Here is a 24,711-nt window from a genome sequence, read left to right on the forward strand (position 1 = left end):
ATATGAAAAAAATAATGTAATTTTCTACAAGTGAAGCATAGGCACACATTCCTTTGCACCTTATAAACACAACAAAGCCTTAAAAATACACTATGGACCAGCCTTTTAAAACAAATAAAATAATCTTCCAATGGGGTAAGCCAGTTGATCTCATTTCAAAGCTAAAATAAAATACTATTTTGATAGATAATTTTCTTGCATTAAATGAAAATCTGACTCAATTTTAACATATAACTAAAAGAAACGCTATATATTTTTACCTGTCAAGAAAATGTTGTTCTTGATTTAAGAATTTTTAGATATTTGGACTATAAACAAAAGGAAAGCATTTTTTGCAATTTATGGTTTGGATTTGATGACATAATAAAGATCAACAATCAAGTTTAGTTTAGTTTGGATTGAGACTGAATGAGCTTTACCCGCTGTCTATGCTATTAAGAGGCGTCAGGGTGTCCAGATCTACTTTATCAAGCTGCATCTGCTCCATGGCACTGAGAATCTGCTTCTGATCCACAGGATGAGTTACACCGATCTACAAAGACACAAAGAGCTTTAACAATGCAAACCAATATTTCATGAATATATACACTACTATACCACAAACCTAATTAAATGAACACTTATGGCCCTTTCATATGATTAGAATTCATTTTATCTTGCCTTACTTGAGCCAAATCAGTCAACATGTGGTGTAAAGTCTAAAATTTAAGCTCCTTTCTATAGCTGTAAAAACCAAATGATTGCAAAAATGTGTTTCTTTTTTTCTGATTGTAAAAAATATAAAAATAAAAAAATATTTTATATAAACCTTTTCTAGATCCTTCTTATCCATGACCAACAGTTCGCTCCAAGTTACATTTTGTTCCTGTAAAACAACAACAACAACAACAAAAAATGTGGAAAAGGCATGTTTTTACTGCTCTATTAAATGTAGGAATCACACTTTATTTGTTAATTATTTTTTAAAAGCATACATTATATTATTAGAAATGTAAACAAACAAAATAGAAGTAGTAACTAAACTACAATAAACAAACAAAAAAAAATTGTTCAATTAGACAAAATTGATACAAATATACCAGGAACCCCACAAAATGATTAAACTAGAATCAAAATATAAGAACAAAATCTAATTCAGAATATTATTATTAGGCATCACCTAACTGTGATTTATTAATATTTAATACAATCAGCACAGACCAATTCACTGTTTATCTGACTCTGTAATAAGCATGAAATCAGCTGGATAAACTCTTATTTCTTTGTATTTTTTAAAAGGATTTGTATCCTGCTTCGTTGTTGGGGGGTGTGGGGGTGGGGGACTGTTTAGTCAGATCACTAGTAGGCAAGAAAAAAACATTCCCACTAATATCTGTTTTTTTAATCCAGCTCTTTTATCCACTTTCAACCACTTATTGTTGTAAGGACTTTCTAATTTTTCAGTATAATAAAATAGCTTGCCATTTTCAATTTCTATATGAACACAAACCAAGACTGTGTCTCTGTGTGTGTGTGTGTGTGTGTGTGTGTGTGTGTGTGTGTGTGTGTCTGTGGAAACAGCTATTAAAAACAAACGATACTCCACCCACAGGAATTGTGTCAGTAACATAACAGAAGTTCACTCATCTAGAACTCTCAAAAGGACAACTTAAACAACTTCACTGCTCAAACAATAACAATAAAAATAAATAATTAATGTAAAAGTGCTAACAGAATTACAAGCTTAACACTTACAATCAGCCAAAAAAGACAATCTAGCACATTACTGTAAACACATCTGTGTTAGCACAACAGTAACATACTGTAACTCACCACCATAATGCCTGAGAGATGATCCAGATTCAGACCGTGCAGCAGAAGTTCAATATCACTCAGCTTAGAGGAACTGAGGATTAAACCAAAAAATACAATAAGATAGTCAACATCTGTGTTCATTTGACTTCATATTAGTACAGACTAAAGACTAGAAATGGTCTTATTTACTTTTTTAGCCATCTGGAAATTTACATAACTTATGTAAATTTCCAGATAATGTAAAAGTCTGGAGTCAGTAAGATTTATTTATTTAAACTGTTAAAAATGAAAAAAGTCAAATTGTTAAGTTAAAAAGTTAAATGATTTAATTAGAATTATTTTATTAGAACAATAAAATAAATGCTACTTATTAGAAATTTCCAAGTAAACTTTTTGTAACATTGCTTACTTATTTATTTTTAAAAAGTCACTTTGAAAAAAAGATTTCCACAAGTATAAGCAGGGCTTGACATTACCTTTTTTGTGTTTTGTGTATGAGCTTGCTCAATGAGCATGATGAGCAAATGGGTTGTGCTTTCATAGTGTCACATTGCAATTAGTTTTTATTACACCTGACTTTTCACGGCTCAAAATTAAGGATTTACCCAATTTATCTCTGGCCACACCAAAAATTAACAAATTATTATTTCTTAGCCACAAAATTTAAATGATGTGTCAAAACAAGCTAAATATAGCTGTATACATGCTCTTTTTAGTCAACAAAACTTCTTTAAAATAAAACAACTGACATTTAAAGATAATATATTGTCATGTATCTAAAATATGCACAGTAGTCTCATTCATTCATTTCTTTTCTTTTCGGCCTAGTCCCTTTATCAATCTGGGGTCACCACAGCGGAATGATCTGGCCACTTATCCAGCACGTTTTATGCAGCGGATGCCCTTCAAGCTGCAACCCATCACTGGGAAAATGTCTCAGATCACCAGTTAACTACACATAAACGGGGAGTTAATCTCAATTTAAAAGCAATGTTATTGTAAAAAGAAAAAATTATTAAACCATATTAACAAAATTAACTAAGCAAAAGTAAGCAGGTGTAAAAAACAACAACGATTAACGTTAGGCCAATTATTAATCTGTTCAAAGAATAGTTAAAGCAAATGTGGCAAGCGCTATGGGAGCATGAAGATCGCTTTTTGCCCAGTATATTTCAAAGAGAACCGATCACACCAGTTACATTTCCTCTATAGGCACAGTTACTTTGTGCAAGTAAACGGGAGTGTGGACTTTCACCGTTTTTTCAAACAGCCAAAGTAGCTAGTGACAGTGTCTGTCTAACCCACCACTGCTGAAATCTACCCACATTTGGCAGGTTGGCGGGTGGTAATATCAAGCCACTTGAAAACTCTCAGTTTCTCTGTATTTACTGTGCTGTGTTTGAGCAAAATGTTCATTTTTGTTTAATTCTATAAAGATCTTGTAACATTTATTGTAAATAACAATACTGCCATTTAGAGTCTTCTCATTTTTAGAAAATGACAATTGGTTAGAAAAAAAGGTTAATTTTGATTGAAGTAAAATGTGTAACAAAAGTTTTATCTCTTCAGAAGACAAAATATTTGCATCAAGCTGTCTAACAATGAATATCAATTAGTCTGAAAACATGACTTCTTTTTGTTGTTTTATGCATGTTATTTAAAGAAATGCAGTTTATAGAATGACACTTTAAAAACTTTTACTCAAATGCATGACAACAAAATCACACAGCCTGAGAAACAAAGAATTTTCACACTTGCAAAAGTTTTCTTTTTGAGCTACAAAAAATACAAATAAAATGTAGATGATATAGGTGAATTGGCTAAATGGAATCATTTTTTTGTTCACTTAAATATTATGAAATACATATATAAATAAATAAATAAATAAATAAATAAATAAATAAATAAATAAATATATATAGGACACGCACAGCAACTTTACTTTAAACATAATGCAACATTTGCCTGAATAATATTCTATGTATTTCAAAGGAAAACATTTGAGCACCTCAAGAACACCATTTGTCAGTCACCACTAGAGGGAGTTACAACCAAAGACGGAGAGCCTCACCTCTCTTTACAGGCAGAGGGACGATCAGGGTTTTGATTGAGAAACTGACACAGGGCATCAGTTTTAGACAGTCCAAGGCCATTTAAAGTCGGGAGCTCTGGAGTTTGAAGAATCCTGGCGATCTGAAGGAGCAAAATATTAATATTTCACACTCTCAAGTAAAAAAAAAAAAAGAACAAGTCGATGATTTCTGACGGTAAGAGATCACAGTAGGATTAAACAGGAAACATTTACCTCGGGATAATTGAACACTTTGGCCATGTCGGCTGCCATCTTCCCTGTTTTGGTTTTGATAAACTTATCTGCTCCTAGTTGAAGCAGTTTCAGCACAGCAGTTTCATGTCCATACTGCACTGCGATTATGAGGGCCTTGTCCATAAAGCAAAATTAAAGTCCAATGGAGAGAAAAACATAATATTAGATGTTCATTTATATTCAAAAGTGTATTAGGCTATATTTTATATTAAATTTACATCATATACATCTTCTAAAAGGGATAGTATGTCCAAAAAACTTTGTAACCAATCACCATTAACTTACGAGAGTTTATTTTCTCTCAAACACAAAAGAAGATGTTTGGTTAACCAAATATTTAACAGTCCCCATTGACATCCACAGTATTTTTTTCTACTGTGAAAGTAAATGGAAACCCTCAACTTGGTTTGGTTACCAACAAACGTCTTTTATTTTGAGCAGAAAAAAGAAACTCAGATTTGAGGTTGAGTAAATATTCATTTTTAGTTGAAACTTTTATACTGTAGCATCTTTGTTGATGATCTTACCGTTTGTCCATTATCGTTCTGATAGTTCAGTGCTGCTCCGTGTGACACCAGCAGGTTTATGACCTGACTATAGCCGTATCTGGAAGCGAGCATCAAACACGTCATACTGCTCCTGCGCAAGACACAACAGAAGAGACAGAGGTTACTGTGATTATGCTCCTGGGTACAAACACATAAGGAGAGAGAGTTACTGTACATTCATGGCCACATTTAGATAAAAGTGCAATAGTAATCTTTTTTTTCTGTAGTTACTATCCTAAGGAACAAGAAAAACAATATTTGAAATGAAAAATGACAAGATACAAGCTTGTTATCTTATTTTCTGGATATAGAATGGATTTAGACAGCAACTTTCAATAAAAGAAAATAATTTCTTAATTCCTACACACTTAAATTCTTAGCCTAATACTAGAAAAGTTTTATTAATAAGCACATTATTTGTTTTACTTATAATTTTAAGTGTTATTTTAAAAATACTGTAATAATGTTATAACAGAATTAAAATTGTATTTGTTTTATAAATGCAGTATAAATGATCAACCTAAAAAAAAAAAAAAACTGAAAAGATATGTTTTTTGTTTGTTTTCTCTGAAGAAAGACGATGGAGTCCAGGGTTGTTTCGAACCCCATTTGATTATATGAGGAAATTATAGATTTTGTAGTAAATTAGAGATTTAGTACTAATCAGAATTAGAATTTTGTGCATTTTTATTTCAAATTTAACTTGCCATTTTATAACATTTGAGGTAATAATTCATTGTTTTAGTCATTTAGAATAACATCTTAGAATAATGGTCCATTAGTTAACGTATTTACTAACATGGACAAACAATTGGTAATACATTACTGTATTTATTCAACTTTGTTAACGTTAATCTTATTCAAGTTGAATATTGTTAGTTGATGTTAACTCACAGTGCATTAATATTAACAAGCACAACTTTGGATGTTAATAATGCATTAGTTAATGTTGAAATATGATTAATAAATGCTTAAGATTATTCAAACTTAGTTTATGTTAAGAAATACATTAACTAATGGACCATTACTCTAAAGCAGGGGTGTCCACACTCGGTCCTGGAGGGCCCTTTTAGAGTTTAGCTCCAACCCTAATCAAACACACCTGAACCAGCTAATCAAGCTCTTACTAGGTATACTAGAAACTTCCAGGCAGGTGTGCTGAAGCAATTTGGACCTAAGATCAGCAGGACACTTGCCCTACAGGTTCAGGACTGACTCAACTCCTGGACGGCTGCAACTCTGCATTGTTTAGCTTCAACTACCGCCAAATCACACTTGCTTAATACTCTATAGTAGTCTCGAACACCTTGATTATTTGGATCAGCTGTGTTTGATTAGGGTTGGAATCAAGTTTGAGACCTACAGGTGTATGCTCTAAAGCAGTGGTTCTCAACCTGTGTTTTCCTTAGTGGTACACAGAGGGGCTTCCTTAGTGGTACACGGAGGTATTAAATATGTCATTAATTTTCGTGTCGGCTTAGTCCCTTTATTAATCCGGGGTCGCCACAGCGGAATGAACCGCCAGCTTATCCAGCAAGTTTTTATGCAGCGGATGCCCTTCCAGCCACAACCCATCTCTGGGAAATCAAGTATGTCATATGTACATTTAAAAATTATTTATATATGAATATGATGACATATAGCCTATTTTACAGGTGTTGATAAATAGGCCACTATATGTTAATACTTTACATTTAAGTTTTTTTTGTTATTATTATTAAATTTTTTTTTTTACTTTTTAAAAACAGTAACTTTTTGTTTTTAACTTTCAAAAACACATTTTAATTAAATGTTGAGGTTATTTTTATTTAATTATTTTCTTTACAAACAGGCACAGTATATTGTTAATGTTCAAACCATTTCTAATGTTTAAAGTGGCTGACAATAATATTCTTAATAACAGGAATGAATCTGCCTCATTTTTGAATTGTACAGAGCTGTAGCTGCTTTACTGGGCCTACTACTGTATTCCAGTACTGCTCATTATGGTGGTACTTGGAGAGACAATTTTTTTTTTCTAAGGTGTTACTTAATGAAAAAAAGTTTGAGAATCAATGCTCTAAAGTGTTACCAATTTTCTTACAAAATTGGAAAAAAAAAAAAAACTTTGCAAAAGCATTAAAAGAGTATATCAAATGCCATACAATGCAACATTAGCACAATGTGATCACTGCTTTAGTTTTTGACAAAAATTGCTATACTACAGTATAGTATTAAACGGTTTACTGGCATCATAACGGCCTGGTTGATATTTGTCCATATACTGTAGGTTATCATTTAAAAAAAACACTCACATTTAGCTTGGAGTGGTGTAAGGAACACAGCTTAAGCAAAGAAGTTGTTCAAAAAAAGTTTTTCTTAGAGAGCAAGTTATTCATTTTCAGGTTAGTCCATTTATTTATCAGAGATCACCACAGCGGAACAAACCGCCAACTTATCCAGCACATGTTTTGCGCAGCAGATGCCACTTTAGCTGCAACCCCTCACAATGAATCACCTATACACTCCCATTCATACAATACACTACGCACAATTTAGCCAACCCAATTTACCTATAGCGCATTTCTTTGGACTTGTGGGGGAAATTGGAACACCCGAAGGAAACCCATGCCAACACGGGGAGAACATGCAAACTCCACACAGAAATACCAATTGGTTCAGCCAGAACTCAAACCAGCGGCCTTCTTGGTGTGAGACGACAGTGCTAGCCACAGAGCCACAGTCTTGTCAGGGTCAATACATATTACCCAAGTTCAATTCCCCACTATAGGTTCCATGTCGACCCTTCCCCTCTCTCTGCACCCAGTGCTTTCCTGTCTGTCCTCCACTAACCTATCTTAATAAAAGGTAAAAAAAAAAACACCAAAAAATTATTACGAAAAAAAAAAAAAAAGAATCAGTCTTGAGGCCAGTGGAATAAACAAAAGTGCCACCATTTTAATACACAGTAAATAATAGGGTTGGGCGATGTCGACCAATTTGGCATTGCACGATCTCTAATTTGAAACATCGCAATAGACGATGGCATTGTCATCGTAGGTGGCAGTGGTGGATTAATTATTTATAATTAATTAATTCATAATGAGTTAATTATTTGTAGCCTACAGATTCAATTACCTGTCCTGTATTGTCTTTTTTTTACCCATTTCAAAATCATAAATAAACTTAAGTTAAACACAAATTACCACCTGTCAATCACTTTTTTTCTGCAAGACTCTGGCATGATTAGGCAGCGTAATCTGTGTTAGTACAATGGTGAAAGCGAAAGATTGAAGCAGTGTACTGACGCTGTGTCGCGTTACCTGATAAATTCAAAAGACCGAAGAGTCATTGATCAGATACAATAATTAAATATCATCTTTACGATCCCGCGGTACATCCTTGATGAACTGTCGGATGTGCACTGCTCTTTGGGGATTTGTTCTCAAAGCACCGGCTGACTGCTAGAGCTCAGACGTGCCTAAAAAAACTCTTAATTTTTGGGATTCATATTAGAGCGATTTACCTTTATGCTCACTTAATAAAAAAAGACTAAAAAAAAGTTAAGAGCTATGGCCAGTTTTGAAAAAAAACAAAAAACTTAAAGTTATAATGTTAAGACTATTCTAAGTAATCTAACTGGCTCCTGTACATCCGCTGATGTCCTCTCATAAAACAGCTGCTGTTTGTAAATCACTCCTTAAACAAAACCTCCATTCACAACAATCAAATCACCATAAAGTGCTACTGTGCCAACGTAAACAGAGACAATAACATTTTACACCTTGCTTGGGACAATCCATTAGAAAAGAGGAACTGACTTGCTCTCTCTGTGCTCAGTGCTTGCGTCACTGCTGTAAATACACAGCTTTTATCATATACAAGTTTAACTTTGTGTTAAAGATCACACCTTAAGCCAATGGCTATTAATCAGCCTGGGTGGCATTTCCCAGAGAAGGCAAGGGTGGCAAACAGAGCTCCACGGCTGAACAAGGGCACCATCATTCTTCATCTTGACGTTATCTTCTCTCTATCTGCGCATTTCCCCTTCACTGACTGTATTTTTGACAAATGTGCTTGGTCTTAAATGCATTTTCCCAGGCTGTTCTTCTACCAAAACCAAAGGAACAATAAGGAAGCTTACCAAACGAATACAAAACAAGATCTCCATTTCAGTAAACAGGGTTTGTTCTGTGGGTAAGATTCAAATTTTCACATATTTACTGTACATCTGTGAAGTAAGAAGCTTTCTAGTGTAAATGAGACGTCAACTAAGCTGCTGTTTGATATTAGAGCAGCATATGGTTATCATGTGTCCTAACTGGGCGCATCATCAAATAAACTACATTAATAAAAAGCAGAGGGACTTGCAGGAGAATTGTCTAATATAGTCAGCAAAACAATTCTGTAAGGAAGGACACTAGGCCCAGTGACTCTTGGATGGGATTTCTGTACAATTAAATGAATTGTACTCATATTAAGTCCTTAAATGCAAATGTACTGTACATCTAGTAATGTTTTGCATTTCTTATTTTACTACTTCTAAATGTATTCTAAATATGAAATGAAGTTTAATAAAGTGGTAATACAGCGGTATGCTATGCATTACTTGAAATGAATATATTTTGTTTTCATTTATTTATATATTTATTTGGATTTTTATGACCTCACCAATCATTACTAGACAAAAATAGCTGAAAACATTCTTCTAAAAATATATTATGGATGTTCTGCAGCAGAAATTATTCATTATGGAAGTCTATTCTCGACAAATAAGTTAATTGACACTTTTAATCCTCACAATTGTGACTTTTTGCTGGCAACTGCAAATTACCACCATTTTTTTCACAGAATTGCAACTTTAGGTTCAAAATATTACATAACATAGAGCTGGGCGATTTGGCCTAACATCAAAATCTCAATTTTTATGAACAATTTAACTCGAATACAATTAATAAAAGATTATTTTATTTATTTTTTCAATTAATTTTTTGCCCTTATAGTTCACTAACAAGTTTTATATGACGTCTAAAGGCATCTCTGACAAAGCTTCCAATCACTGTCAATGTAGTGCAAATTAAGGCTCAAGAATGGTCAAGTAGGATGGACCCAGAGATCAAATGTGGCTGTAAAGTGGCAGCAGAAGTAGAAATCAGCTACAGCCTTTAACAGAGTGGGGTCATGTGACACGTATATTTCAATTAAAGGTGCAGTAGGTGATCTGCCAAAATGCTAACCGCTTAGCATATTATCTTTGGACGGCGGGGAGGGACTGTGATTCAAAGCCACACCCCCTAAAATCGCGAGCGCGTGCGCACCGCGTCATGACAGCAGACAGACAATCCACTAGTTCAAGTCATTCGCCAGTTAGTTAGTGCCAGCGCCGTGCAGGAATTACATTAATTACTTTGCCACACTTACATGCTATTTCAGAGCGAATATTCAGAGTAGCATGGTAAACAGTATAGGAAGGCTGTCATTGTTCAAAAATGACCCAATGTGAATATAAAAGACACTTCAGCTCAATAAAGCAGGTTTGGCAGAATAGCGCTATTTACTGGTGTTTTGTTGTTAAACTAAATATAAATCTACAGTATAGATGCTGTAAAAGGACCTTATGAAAATAAGTATTTGCTCACGCGCATGCGTTTGTGATGCAGACTGGCACGCGCTAATGGCAGATCTGCGCGAACAGATGCGCAGAAGTCCGAATCTACATATGCTGACTGACAGTCTGACCTGCTTATCGGAATTATGGGAGATGTCGGTCCGACGCTATTTAATTGGATGAACATTTTTTAGTTTTATGCTTTACCTAGAATATAAAAATACATAGAAACACATTTAGATCATTTACTGTAATCATTACTATTGGACTGTGAAGAGACTTTCAACCAGCACAACAAAAAATGTTTCTGAAGACAATCACTTACTGCACCTTTAATTTTCGATTAAATCGCCCAGCCCTAACAGAACTAAATAAAATAACTTAAAATTCTGAAAAAAAAGTAACTTTCAGATGTTAACATTTCCACGTGAACAGCAGAATGTGATGGGATGATGGGATGGGATAGAAGGAATGGGATGGATGGGATGGGATAGAAGGAATGGGATGGATGGGATGGAAGGAATGGAAGTATGGGATAGATGGAATGATTAAATGGAATTGAATAGATGGGATGGACAGAATGATGGAGGGGAATAATAGAGGGAATGATGAGTGGAATGATGGGAGAAAATTAATGGAATGGATGGATAAAACGGATGGATTGAAAGCGACGGTGTACATCCATTTTTAGATCTCTCCAGAGATGTTCAATAGGATTTAGGTCTGGGCTCTGGTTGAGCCACACAAGAACATTCACCAAGTTGTTATGTAGCCACCCCATTGATATTGTGGCAGTGTGCTTTGGGTCATTGTCCTGCTGAAAGATGAACTGTCGCCCCAGTCTGATGTCAAGGGCACTGTGAAGCAGGTTTTCATTCAGGATGTCTCTGTACATTGCTGCATTCATCTTTCCCTCTATCCTGACTAGTTTTCCAGTATCATCATGATGCTGCCACCACCATGCTTTACTATAGGGATGGTGTTAGGCTGGTGATGAGCAGTGCCTTTTTTTTCTCCAAACGTAGCACCTGGCATTCACTCCAAAGAGTTCAATTTTAGTCTCATCAGACCAGAGAATTTTGTTTCTTATGGTCTGAGAGTCCTTCAGATGCCTTTTGGCAAATTCCAGGTGAGGAGTGGCTTACGTCTGGTCACTCTACCAAACAGGCCTGATTGGTGGATTGCTGCACAGATGGTTGTCCTTCTGTGAGGTTTTTCCTCTCTCTTTACAGAAGAACGCTGAAGCTCAGACAGAGTGACCATAGGGTTATTGACCACCTCCAAGACGACCACCAACCAACCTCCCTTTATTTTTAATAAATTTGCAACAATTTAAAAAAATCTTTTTTCTCATTGTCATTATGGGGTATTGTGTGTAGAATTTCTGGGAAATAAATTAATTTAATCCATTTTGAAATAAGGCTGTAACATAAAAAACTGGAAAAAGTGAATCGCTATGAATACTTTTCGAATGCACTGTGTGTAATGTGTGATCTTGAGAGCTGTAACTGATAGTTGATGAAGCTGAATGACCCTGTTATTGACTAGCTGGCAATACTTTCTCCACTGAATTTAAATATTATGTGATATGTTTAATAATTGATGTGAGAAATTTTGTGCAAATTAAAACTAAAAACACTGGTATTTAAAAAAAAAAAAAAAAAAAAAAAGAGTGACATGGAAAGGAAAATAAATATCAACTGCAAACTAGTAACCTCAGCAATTTTCAACTAATGAATCTCAACGAATCAGAAACAGACTTTGTTCCCAAATGATGTCTGGCTTAGACTAAGCATTGCATATTTGCTAGCAAAACAAACTGTAGAAAAATGCGGCTGATGCACACTGGATGTCATACACGGAGCAAAGAGAGAGCAGAGTAAGAGGATGAATGTTTGACAGGCCTGTCACTTGCCCGCGTCTCCCTGTTCTTTGTTTCCCAACTTTAAATATTTTGTCTGGATGGAACACAATCACTTTCTCACCAGTAAAGTGAGCAACATGCTTGTTGACAATCTAGATCATGTGAGCAATTTGGGTGGCAGATGATAAGCAGCTGGGGGCTGCCCTGAAAAATGCCTGAGTCAATACACTATTGAGAACACATCACCTTCCAAACAGAGCTGTTAGGAAGGCTTGTTTAAAACTCTGTCTGGCCAGTGTTAATGTTTTGAAGATGGTGGAAGCATTTTTTCACAGACTCTCAATCAACAGTGCTCGTGACTGACTTGTTGTTAGACCCGATGCATATGGATGAGATGAGGGATCACTGCCCACAGTGAGCTCTTTTTAAAACGAATGACTGAATAAATGGCTTTCAAACTTTTTGACTTAAAAGCCCATCCTACTGAAAACATCTAATCTTACTAGACACAATACAAAACATAAAAATAAAATAGTACATTAGGCTAAACAAGTAGGTTCTTCAAAAAAAAAAAAAAAAAAGGTTGTTTAGGTGGTGAAATGAAATGAAGAATATATTGAATTTTATTTTGAGGATCCCTTTAAAGTTTGTTGAGGCCCTCTAATGGCCCCAGCCCATTACTAATTTTTTGTACGTATATTTTTTCTTTGGTAGGGTTTAAAATCCTAACACTATATACATGATCGTTCAAACTGGCTGGCTAAGAAAAAACTATTTTACATGGAGCAGATCCCTATTTGGAAACTAGCTGAAAGTTTTTTTTTTTTTTATTTGGTTACCCTTGGTAGCAGACACGTACACCTGTCCAACTGCTTGTTAACGAAAATTTCTAATCAGCCAATCACATGGCAGCAACTCCGCAGTTCAAACCGCACATCAGAAAGGGAAAGAAAGGTGATTTAAGGGACTTTGAACGTGACATGGTTGTTGGTGCCAGAAGGGCTTGTCTGAGTATTTCAGAAACTGCTGATCTAATGGGATTTTCAGGCACAACCATCTCTAGGGTTTAGAGAAAATGGTCCAAAAGAGAGAAAATATCCAGTGAGCGGCAATTCTGTGGGTGCAGATGCCTTGTTGATGCCTGAGATCAGAGGAGAATGACCAGATTAGTTCCAGCTACTAGGAAGGCAAAAGTAAATCAAATAACCATTCGCTACAAATGAGGTATGCAGAAGGGCATCTCTGAACACGCAACACATCGAACCTTGAGGCGGATGGGCTACAACAAAAGAAGACCACACTGGGAGCCACTCCTGTCAGCTAAGAACAGCAAACTGAGGTTACAGTTGGCACAGGCTCACAAAAGTTGGACAACAAAAGATTGGAAAAAACATTGCCATGGCTACTTCCAGCAGGATAACGTACCATGTCATGAAGCGTGAATCATCTCAGACTGGTTTCTTGAACATGAAAATGAGTTCACTGTACTCAAATGGCCTCCACAGTCACCTGGGGCCTCATGTACGAAGACTTGCGTGGAAATCTTACTAAAATATTGCGTACGCACAAAGCTGTAAATGTGCGTACGCAGAAAAAAATTCAGATGTACTGTATGAAACACTGCGTACGCCAAATCCCACGCATATTCTTTTGTACATCCGAATGAACGTGAAACTGAGCGCAACATGCACGAGCACAAAACCCCTCCCTGCCTCCTCCCCCTTATGAATATTCTAATGACTATAATTTGGCAAAACCCAACGAAAAAGCAATGGCAAAAGCTAGCAAAAAGAGAAACTTTGAACAGAATGTGAATTGGAGGTGCTGCTTTCGGAGGTAGACCGGAGAAAAGTGGTGTCATTTGCAAATTTGTTCTCCGGAATTAACAACAAAAGAAAAAAATAGAGTGGAAGAGTTTAGCTGATGCGGTTAACACAGTTGGGTCTGAACATCGCACTTAGGGCATTAAAAAAGAAATATGTGTGATTTATATCTGTAAAATGTTGCTGTACCCTTAACAGTCTCAGTGGCGCAGCTCGTAAGACGCATGTCAACATGTTTTGACACGTTCGAGCATGAACTCGGTTCGAATCCAGCGTCTGATGAACTCTTTCTCCTTTTTTCCCTTGCTACATATCAGATTTTGCCTACTATTTATCAAGAGAAAGACAAGTAGGAATCATTAATAAGCTTGTGCATCATGTTTTATTTGCACATTTATTGAATGGAAATGTTTCTGACTCACTCATGCAAATTCATCTTTAGATAGTGTCTTTATAGCAATGTGCGTGCAGTAGATAGCTCCCATTACATGGGGAAAACAGGCGACCGCTGCAAATTGTGCTTTAATGTTTAGCTGGTCAAATGTATGGTATGGAAACCTTATATACCTGCTAGATGAACCCGTCTCATACAGCTGCTATTGCAAGGCTCAGACACTTTGTAGAGAGGAATTTAACACAACTGCCTCTAGGAGTCGCCAATGGAAATAAAACAGACATGCACAAAAAAATATGCGTACGCCAGCCATAAAGCTGCCGTGAAGCTGCGCACATTTCCACGTTCAGTTCATTGTTAGTAAATCCAAACGTGAGCGATTCTGAGCGTGAAACCTGGCGTACGCAAAATTTTTGTGCGTACGCAGCGTTGATACATGAGGCCCCAGATCTCAATCCAATGGAGCAGCTTTTGGATGTGGTGGAACCGGAGATTCACATCATAGATGTGCAGCTGACAAAAATGCATCAACTGCGTGATGCTATCATGTCAATATGGACCATCTCTGAGAAATATTTGCAGTACCTAGTTGAATCTATGCCACAAAGTAGGCAGTACTAAAGGCAAAAGTGAGTCCCCGCCAGTACTAGTAAGGTGTACAAAATAAAGTGGCCAGTGAGTGTACTGTATGTTCCATTAATGCCATCAGAAAGTGATAAGTTCCTTTCTGTTTAAGGTCAGTATAATTTTATAAAACATAGACAAGTGATATGATGCTAAATCTACTGCAGGTCATGTGACAAGAACCAATTGTTCAGCTTTACTAAACCACCTCAAAAACTGAGCCAAGATGAAGTAACAGCTGATCGTAGCTGTTCAGGGATAACCAAAGCTAGATTTGGCAAGGACTTATTATACTGAATAAGGAGGCATAAGGGGCCTAATTACTTGGAGTTCATTTAGCACATGATTGTGTATTAGCTAAATGTATTTGGGTACTGTATTTACAGTACTTGGGCAAACAGTACATTTGTGCAACTGACTAATATAACACATTTTTAGAAATAATATGCAAACCACCCCATATCAGTCATTGGCTGATATTAATACACTGACTGTACTTTTCCACGTAATAGATTTGCTAAACAGTTATCAAAATAAGTACTGCCCGTGTTCACACAAATCTGTGAAAATTACGCCAGTAGTTGTTGTTGTCACTTTGTACGGAACACTATGTGCATGTACTTCACATATATTTTGTTGTTCAGTTTTGTTTTGGTTGTCAAGTACTCTTGCATTAAACAATCTTCTAAAAGAGACACATTTACTCTTGTTACAGAGGATAGCACCATTTAGCACATATTAGTTTGTATGATGTGTGTTATATGATGCTACTGTGCGAATTTAATTGCCCCTTGTGGGGGAAATAAAGTTGTTGAAGTTATGCATATATACTGAACCCATCAGTATTAATACACATCAAGCAAAAGAGAAATTAACAAAACTGACAAATACTAAGCCAAACAATGTGACCTGAGAAATTGCTGTGGTCAATATGTATGGAGCCAGATCAGTCTCAAAAATAATACATTTACAAAATAAAATTCATACATCCACAGCAAAATCCACAATTAATTTGTAAATTCGACTCATAATTATAACACACAATTTTGTGAATTCACAAGTAAAAATCATAATTTTTTTAATTGGATTTGTGTATTTTTGAATGGTGTTTTGAATTTTCCAATTTGTATTTGTGTATTTATTAACTGTGTTTTGAAATGACTAACTGGATTTGTGAATTTTTGAATCGTGGTTTGAATTTACGATTTGGATTTGTGTATTTATAAAGTGTGTTTTCAACTTACGAATTGGATTTGTGTATTTATGAATTGTGTTTTGAACTTACGAATTGGATTTTGTAAATGTGAATTGTGTTGTGCGTGTATGAATTTTATTTTGCAAATGTATTATTTTTGAGACTGATCTGGCAACATAAATATGAATATTTTCCACAAATTGTAACTATACTAACACAAAATAATCTGAATACCAGCTGCATAAGCAGTCACATCTGCAAAATGACCTTACTTGTTGCAGACATTGGGGTCAGCGTTGCGACTGAGCAGCAGAGCCACACACTTGGAGATCATCTCTTCTGAAGCAGACGCTGCAGTGCAAGCAGCCATCAGAACTGTATAGTGGTCTATGTGAAGAGAAAAGCAGACATGACACTTTATAACGTTCTGTCTATGCCACAGTATAAACATACTAGTACATATAGCACGTGAGTCACATGCAGCCTAAAGTTGTTGACAAAAACATTGCTAGCGTCTGGCTCATATATGGCACCGGGAGCAGCCCCAGTTGATGCAGAGGGGATCACATCCTTGTTAAAAGTTTGTGTGTTGTGATGATAGCTGCGTTTAGACTGCAGGAGCAGGTCTGCTGGAGAGTAGGATGCAGATGCAGTATAGTTGCGTCTGCGGTGGAGCAGGAAAATAAATAAAGTTGCAGTGTTGAGCCAACGCAATGACGCCAGCACCACGCTCTGTATACCGCTATTATCAATCACTTCTGCATTCTTCCCGTTCTGTGTGGAGCACAGACTAGGAAGTGGCAGCTGCATTCACATTTAATTATTTCCTGTCTAAGCCCGCAGCTTCAGTTGCTCGAGACCCCCACCATCTCTGCTCAGTGGACGCATCCACATCACTTAAGCCGATCATTTGCGAACATTTCCCCATGACCAACAGATGAGTTCAATTTTCAAAAAAAAGAAAGAAAGGCAATGTGTAGACGAAAAACACACCAGCAGATTAATTACAAGTTACAATAGTTCGGCATGTGCGTCACAAACATTAAGTAATGGCAGATGAGGGACAGCAAGACGAACTCTAATTGGTTTCCGTCCTCCTTAGCACATGGGTTGAAATCAAAAGAAAGAAACCTGCTTCGATGTCAAGCATATTAATGAAAACCAAACTATTCCCCCCTGAAGGATTAAGTCTAGCCATGCTCTTTTGATTTTATATATCGATAGGTTCTCTCCCTGTGGCTGATGCAAAACCCCATCCTCTCCAATAAAAACCCACACAAGTCACAGGAAGGCCATGTGGTGCAAAGCCAGATTGACAGCACCTGTTTTCACCTTGTCAAACTCAACCTTTGACCTTAATCCATTTGAGGTGAACCATTTTTTTGGTTTGTTTGCACTGCGCAAAGCATAAAAAATAAAAATGCCTTTTTGGAAATGCTTTATTAACAATCAGGTTAATTTTGTGGTAAAAAAAATCCTATATGACTGTATATACAGTTGAAGTCAGAATTATTAGCCCCCCTGAATTATTAACCCCTCTGTTTATTTTTTCCCCAATTTTTTTTTAACAGAAAATATTTTTTTCAGCACATTTTTAAACAAAATAGTTTCAATAACTAATTTCTAATAATTTATTACATCTTTGCCATGATGACAGTAAATAATATTTTATTAGATATTTTTAAAACACGTCTATACAGCTTAAAGTGACATTTAAAGGCTTAACTAGGTTAATTAGGTAACTAGGCAGGATAGAGTAATTAGGGAAGTTATTGTATAACAATGATTTGTTCTGTAGACTATCAAAAAATTTATAGCTTAAAGGGGCTAATAATTTTGACCTTAAAATGTTTTTTTATTTATTATTTTTTTTATTAAAACTGCTTTTATTCCATCCCAAATAAAAGGATTGACTTTCTCCAGAAAAAAATACTGTGACAATTTCCCTGCTCTGTTAAACATAATTTGGGAAATATTTTAAAAAGAAAAAAAATTCTATAGGTGGCTAATAATTCTGACTACAACTTTGTGTGTGTGTGTGTGTGTGTGTGTGTGTGTGTGTGTGTGTGTGTGTGTGTGTATATATATATATATATATATATATATATATATATATATATATATATATATATATATATATATATATATATATATATATATTCATAACCAGTGTTGGGCATGTGTTACTTTTGACAGTAATGCTTTACTCTTTTAGGTGTATTAACTTCGTTACCATTACAATAAGATTTAGCTGCACTCTAGCTGCACTTATGACGCTTAAGTAACTTTAGTTTTGGCTTTTTTTTCTGAATATATTATTCAGCTGGTTTATCAACTTATGATATTTTCATTTTTGTACTGCTGGTCTGACTTAAATTAGTGTTTACACATTACTTTTTGTTTAAGTATGTCTTGTATTTTAGTTGCGAGAATGCAATCTAATTAAAACTGTGAAGCCAATCAGTGTAATCTCCATGCAGCACTGAAGTGACGATATAGTGAGAGCATTGAAATGTTCCTTGAAAAAGTAACTCAAAAATTACTTTTAACAGTAACTGAGTAACTTTTTAAATGAAGTAACTATTTTTCAGTAACTAGCACAACACTGTATATACCTCTGCTGAAGTTTGCACTTGCTCCATGATCCAGAAGTAGCTCAGCCAGCTCATAGTTGGCCACATGGACAGCACACATGAGAGGTGTCCAGCCAAAGCCAAGTCGGGTCTCCACGTCCAGACCTGAGAAAAAATAATGAGCGGAATACTTTGTAAATTGTGTTACTTGTGTTTCCGAGACATAAACTCAAAATACGAGCACCTACCACCATCCAACAACTCCCGCACCATGTCGACATTTCCTGCGGTTATGGCCCTCTTCAACGTGGACACTTTATCATCTCCATTTACCTGGACTTCACAGAACTGCCAAGAAATTGAAATGCTTGTTTTTAGGTAGTGCAAGTTAGCATATTAACTGGTCGAGAGTTCACTCAAATATTACAAATGGTGGGGTACAAATTAACTTTACCTCAGCGCACGCTTTTCTGCTATTATCAGCGTTTCCAATGTCCCATTCGTCACTACTCCCGTCGCTTTCATCGCCAGCAGGAAAAGCATAGCACATATCATTAATCATAATTATTGTTAAATATCAGGAGGTCCTCTTCATCTGATTTCTGTGCCAACTTTTCATTAACGTCCGGCGTAATGACGTATGGGCGCGCGGCTGCTACGTCAATGTCTGCATTTTAATCAAACGACCAATGGGAACGAGTTTTGAGAATGGATGTTACAATTAATATCCAAAGACATAACAAATTTCACTCCAACATTTGCAGATGACGAGTTTCCCCGCTCGAATAAATAGTTACAATGGACAAGACTGTGAGTATACAGTTTTTTGTTGTTGTGACCCAATTATCTTAAATTGGACCAAACTGCCAGCTGAGTTGGAACTCTGAATAGACTTCATGTGATTGACTTTTTCATTATAGCATTAAATTACATTACAGATATTGGGTTTATCAAAATAACTTGCATAATTTAGGCTACATGACTCCACAAAGCCAGTCCAAGGAAGTAGCTTGTGTTAAAGAAGTCGCTGTGCTGAGATTCATAGCATGAATAGGAATGTTAGGACAATTTATGTGAAAAACTAGAATGAAAAATGTTGTACAATCCTATATGGTTCTGCATGCTCCTTATTTGCTTTAAAACCAGTAACTGCATGGACTCCACAAGTTTGTCTGAAACCTGATTATCATATTAGGCTACCATAATAATTTGAGATTTATCCAAAGAGCATCTTGGAACCAAGAACATCTGACCTTATGCACAATGGAATTGAAATTAGCATTACAGTTCAGCTAATTTAATTAGGGATCTAGAAATATGCAGCCTCTTAAAGGGATATCAACCAAAAAAGAAATGTCTGTCATCAATTAGGCTGCTTCACCCTGCTATGGTTCCAAATGAGTTGCTTTTTTCTCAAAAGAACATATTTGAGGAATGCTGGAAACCAATTACATCCAGAGGACAGCTAATAGTAGGGATGCTCTGATCGATGGGCCGGAGATCGGTATTGGCTATTAATCACATTTAATGACTCAATCAGTACTCACTGATGGCTCATCTCATGAAATGATCACAAATGTTTGTTTATGCGTTTACAAGCCGAGGAAGATGCACATGCTCACATGGGTTAAACAGTACAGCAGCTACTGCATGTATTTAGGCCTTTTTAAATATAAGAACTGAAAGATTAGTGTTATTGACAATATTGTAAGTTCACTAAACATAAATTGATAAATATTTAAATACCATTTTTATTTAATAATGTAACTTTTTTGTAATTTACTTATTGCAGTAAACAGTAGATTACAGAACTGTTTCCTTTTAGTAACTAATGGATTTATAGGTGTGCATTTGAACTTTTTATGCATCAAACATGCACTGTTAACTTTTCTTCATTGAGACATGTTGAATTCTTCTTTTGTCATTTGCAAAGTTTCCAAATTGCATTGTTAGTAAATATTCTTACATTTTTTTTATCTGTGCTATCTATATTGTTCTGAAAAAGCTGCTTCTAACCGGGACATGTTTACAGCTAAAAGGTTAAAAGAGACGTGCTTAAGGGACTATATGCAGCATCCTTTGTGTATTCTCCACTTATAAGTATCATACGTAGAGGGAAATGTGCTTTATGCATTATAAAGCTTGAAGCATTATAATCGGTACTCGAAATCGACTGATCACTATGGTGACAAGGTATCAGTACTCAGTATCGGCTGCAAAAATCTGAATCGGTGCATCCCTACTAAATACTATGGAAGTCAATGGCAGTATCAACATTTTGCAAAATATCTTCTTTTGTGCTCAACAGAAAAATAAAATTTCATAAGGGTTTAAGACCAAGGGTGAGTAAATAATGACATGATTTTCATTTCAAGGTGAACTCTCCCTTTATTTTTTCTAACTTCTTTCTAGTTTGACTTAATAACTATTCTTTATTTTGTTTAATATTGGGATTCAATTAAAAACGTTCAATTTAAAATAACAGTTCCTCATTTTAGTCTTTAGTCCTCTGTGTTATAAGCAGTTATAATGTAATATCAGTCATTCAATAATGGGACTTATTATGAGTGTTTTAAAAGTTTTCATGCTTTTTTGCGGAAATTTTACATTTTACTTTTCAGAATTTTTGGTTGAGTACACTGTAAAAAAATCTTTGTTGCCTTAAAATTTTTAGCTGAATCAATTTAACCTTATGGGTACATTGAACTGATATTATGTTAAACTGACTTAAAACGGCTTGTGAAACGTATAAAATAAAGTAAGAACATGATATAAGTTACAATGACCTAAAACATATGCTGTCAGGAATAATTGATTGTATAATTTTTTACAGTGTAAAATTAGTCAAAAAGCATAAATAAACAAAATGCACGATGATACATGCCTTTTTGTATGAATGAATATATATTTTTAATTTTTTTGTTTACTTTTGAGTAGTATATCATTGTTTCCACAAAGATGCAACATAACTGTTTTCATCATTGATAATAATCAGAAATGTTTCAGCATATTAGGATAATTTCTGAAAGATGATGCAACACTGATGCTGAAAATCCAACACAAGGATAAATAAACACTTTATGATTTATTTTATTTTTAAATTGAAATATATAAATTTGGTTTATTTTAATTAAATAAATTATTATTATTAGTATTATTTTTATTATTATTATTATTATTATTATTATTATTATTATTATTAAACATTTTTAATTTCCGTATTTTTCCCAGTACCAAGCATGATGGAATCAGGAAACAATAGCTTCAAATTAAACAATAGCTGCACTTGACGTTCATGTGTCAAAAGCATTGACGTCCTCCCTCAAACACCACGAGAATTCTCTCATGATGACACACCACTTGCTCTTGTAAAGCAACACGTGAGCATCTCTGTAAAAGACTGACAGTTTGAGGATGACATGCCCAGAGGATCTGTGGCGTTTGGGCTTGAGAGAGCGCACTTCTCTCACTAAATCACAGCAGCGCTCCTGTCACTATGGGCTCTTTATAAGCGCCTTACTTCTCATTAGCGATTTGAGACACGAGAATTTTTCCTTTTATTGTCTAAATACTGGCTGCGAATATCGACGTTATCAGCGCTCGGTCGCGCTCGGTGGAGGAAAGCGATCTTCACTCAGCGGAGAGGCGTTGAGCTGATACCCGTAACCCGATGTGAGCGCTTTCACCCCCGGGGTACTTTTTAGGATGCAGAGATCACCTGTGGAGGATGCCAACTGCCTCTCCAGATACTTCTTTTGGTAAGACTCAATTCTTGAGACCTCTTTTGGGACAACATAATTGTTACATCTTCTTAAATTTGTTGGGAGAGCATATTGTGTGGAATCCTGCATTTTTTTAAGTGTAGATGATTTATTTATTGTATACAGCCTAACAAGACTTGAAACAAAATGCTTAATGACAAGGGTGTTTATAGTAGATATTTGCTTTATTATATGTGATATCTAGCTACCTAGACTGCTCATGATACTGTACATATTTTTCTCCAGATTTGCGAAACAGTTTAACCAAACTGCAGGGCAAAAGTCGGAGTTCTGATATGTTTTGCTGTTCTTTATTGAAGTTTAATCAGAATTATCTGACAATTCTGTTTTTCTCTATTTATTTATTTTTTATTTTTTGATAATTAAATTCTTAGATACAAACTCAAGAGTTCCGACATAAAATGTCAAAACTGCACGATATTGCCTATTGAGAAACTCAGAATTAAAGAAAAAAGTAAGAATTCTGACATTATGCCTCAAAATTCTCTGGTTTTTCTTGCAGTTCTGACATTATAATTCAGAATTTTTGCAATGAAATTCTTACTGTTTTTTAAACTTTATTGTGATATCTACTTATTGCATATGACATTCGTAACTTGTTTCAGAATTGCACAATGTAGCCTAAACTTGAAAGTGCTGGAAAAAGCTCTAATATTATATCTCATAATCCTGACTTTTTTGAGATTTTTAATTAGAAAAGTATAAGTGTATATATGGGCGTCATGGTGGCGGAGTGAGTAGCATGATAGCCTCACAGCAAGAAGGTCACTGGTTCAAGCCCTGGCTGGGTCAGTTGGCATTTTCGTGTAGAGTTTGCATGTTCTCCCCGTGTTGGCTTGGGTTTCCTTCAGGTGCTCTGGTCTCCCCCACAAGACCAAAGACATGCACTAAATGTGAATTGAATAAGCTAAATTGTTCGTTGTGTATGTGTGTGATTGAGAGTGTATGGGTGTTTCCCAGTTTTTGGTTGCGGCTGGAAAGGCATCCGCTGCGTAAAACATGCTGGTTCAGTTGATGGTTCATTCCGCTGTGGCGATTCCCTAATTAATAAAGGGACTAAGCCAAAAAAAAAAAAAAATGAATGAATGAATAAGTATTATAATTCTGTTTTTCTTTTTTGTTAACTAAATTGTGAAATATTAATTAAGTTGTGAGAAAAATGTCAGAACTGCAATATACTGCTTAGATTTGGAAATTCAAATAAACAATAAACTCTGAAATAAAGAGAAGAGTTTTAATTTCTGAGATTATACCTCAAAATTCCAAATTGTTCATCTTCCTTGATTGTAATATTTCTTCCTCAAGATTCTGTGTTTACATCTCAAAATTGAGACTTTTTTCTTGCAATTGTGGCTATTTTGATTGTACATGATTACATTCATAAAAAGGTTTCAGAATGGTATGTCTGACAATTTTCAAACATACCTTCTTGATTTTGTTCACCACACTGATCTAAACTCAACTTTAGACTTGGACTTTACTAGAACTATGTGAAGCTGCTTTGACACAATAAAAGCACTATAAAAATAAACATGAAGTAATTGAATTGAAACATTAGTTATTAACTCAAATATTGCTCATATTCAGAAATGTAGATGTACAATAAAGAAAAAAGTTAGAATTCTGAGATTATATCTGAAAATTCTGACTTTATCTCCCACAATTCTGATAATTTTTCTCAAGATTCAATAAGTCAGAATGGTGTACAGTTTGACCATTTATCATTTTAAATTGCAAGATAAAAATTCATAAATCAGAAAAGTCAGAATTCGAGATATAAGATGTAAACTCACACTTTTTTAGAAGAAGTAGGTAGTGCTGTTCACAGTAAGAAGATCGCTGGTTCGAGCCTCGGCTGGGTCAGTTGACGTTTGTGTGTGGAGTTTGCATGTTCTCCCTGTTTTCGCCTGGGTTTCCTCCGGGTGTTCCGACTTCCCCAACAGTCCAAAGACACGCGGTACGGGTGAATTGGGTAGGCTAAATTGTCCGTAGTGTATGTGTGTGTGAATAAGTGTGCATGTGTTTCCCAGTGATGGGTTGCAGCTGGAAGGCCATCTGCTGCATAAAACATATGCTGGATAAGTAGGCGGTTCATTCTGCTGTGGTGACCCCAGATTAATGAAGGGACTAAGCCGAAAAGAAAATGAATAAATGAAGTCAAAATTGTAAGTAAAATGCCGCAATTAAAAGTTTTACATTTT

At 35.4% G+C, this 24,711-nt stretch overlaps 2 protein-coding genes across 3 annotated transcripts in view; one reads left to right on the top strand and one right to left on the bottom strand.

The window, feature by feature from the left end:
- Positions 1–19,371, bottom strand: part of asz1 (ankyrin repeat, SAM and basic leucine zipper domain containing 1) — a 31,732-nt gene extending 12,361 nt beyond the window's left edge. Inside the window, 10 exon segments of the mRNA NM_200230.1 lie at positions 420–532; positions 809–865; positions 1,813–1,885; positions 3,866–3,987; positions 4,100–4,234; positions 4,648–4,759; positions 16,428–16,542; positions 18,771–18,893; positions 18,977–19,076; positions 19,183–19,371. Coding sequence (NP_956524.1) covers positions 420–532; positions 809–865; positions 1,813–1,885; positions 3,866–3,987; positions 4,100–4,234; positions 4,648–4,759; positions 16,428–16,542; positions 18,771–18,893; positions 18,977–19,076; positions 19,183–19,290 — 1,058 coding nt within the window. The 5' untranslated portion in view covers positions 19,291–19,371.
- Positions 19,372–22,149: 2,778 nt separating this feature from the next.
- Positions 22,150–24,711, top strand: part of cftr (CF transmembrane conductance regulator) — a 46,201-nt gene continuing 43,639 nt past the window's right edge. The window contains exon 1 of one of the 2 annotated variants that reach the window (XR_012393704.1): positions 22,150–22,486. Coding sequence is in view for 1 of the 2 variants with exons in the window: in NM_001044883.1 (NP_001038348.1) it covers positions 22,434–22,486 (53 nt within the window). In the remaining variant the exon portion in view is untranslated. The remainder of the gene's footprint in view (positions 22,487–24,711) is intronic. The other variant, NM_001044883.1, reaches the window with a different exon arrangement.

Source organism: Danio rerio, chromosome 18 (genome assembly GCF_049306965.1).
Source record: "Danio rerio strain Tuebingen ecotype United States chromosome 18, GRCz12tu, whole genome shotgun sequence".
In the NCBI taxonomy this organism is placed as follows: domain Eukaryota; kingdom Metazoa; phylum Chordata; class Actinopteri; order Cypriniformes; family Danionidae; genus Danio; species Danio rerio.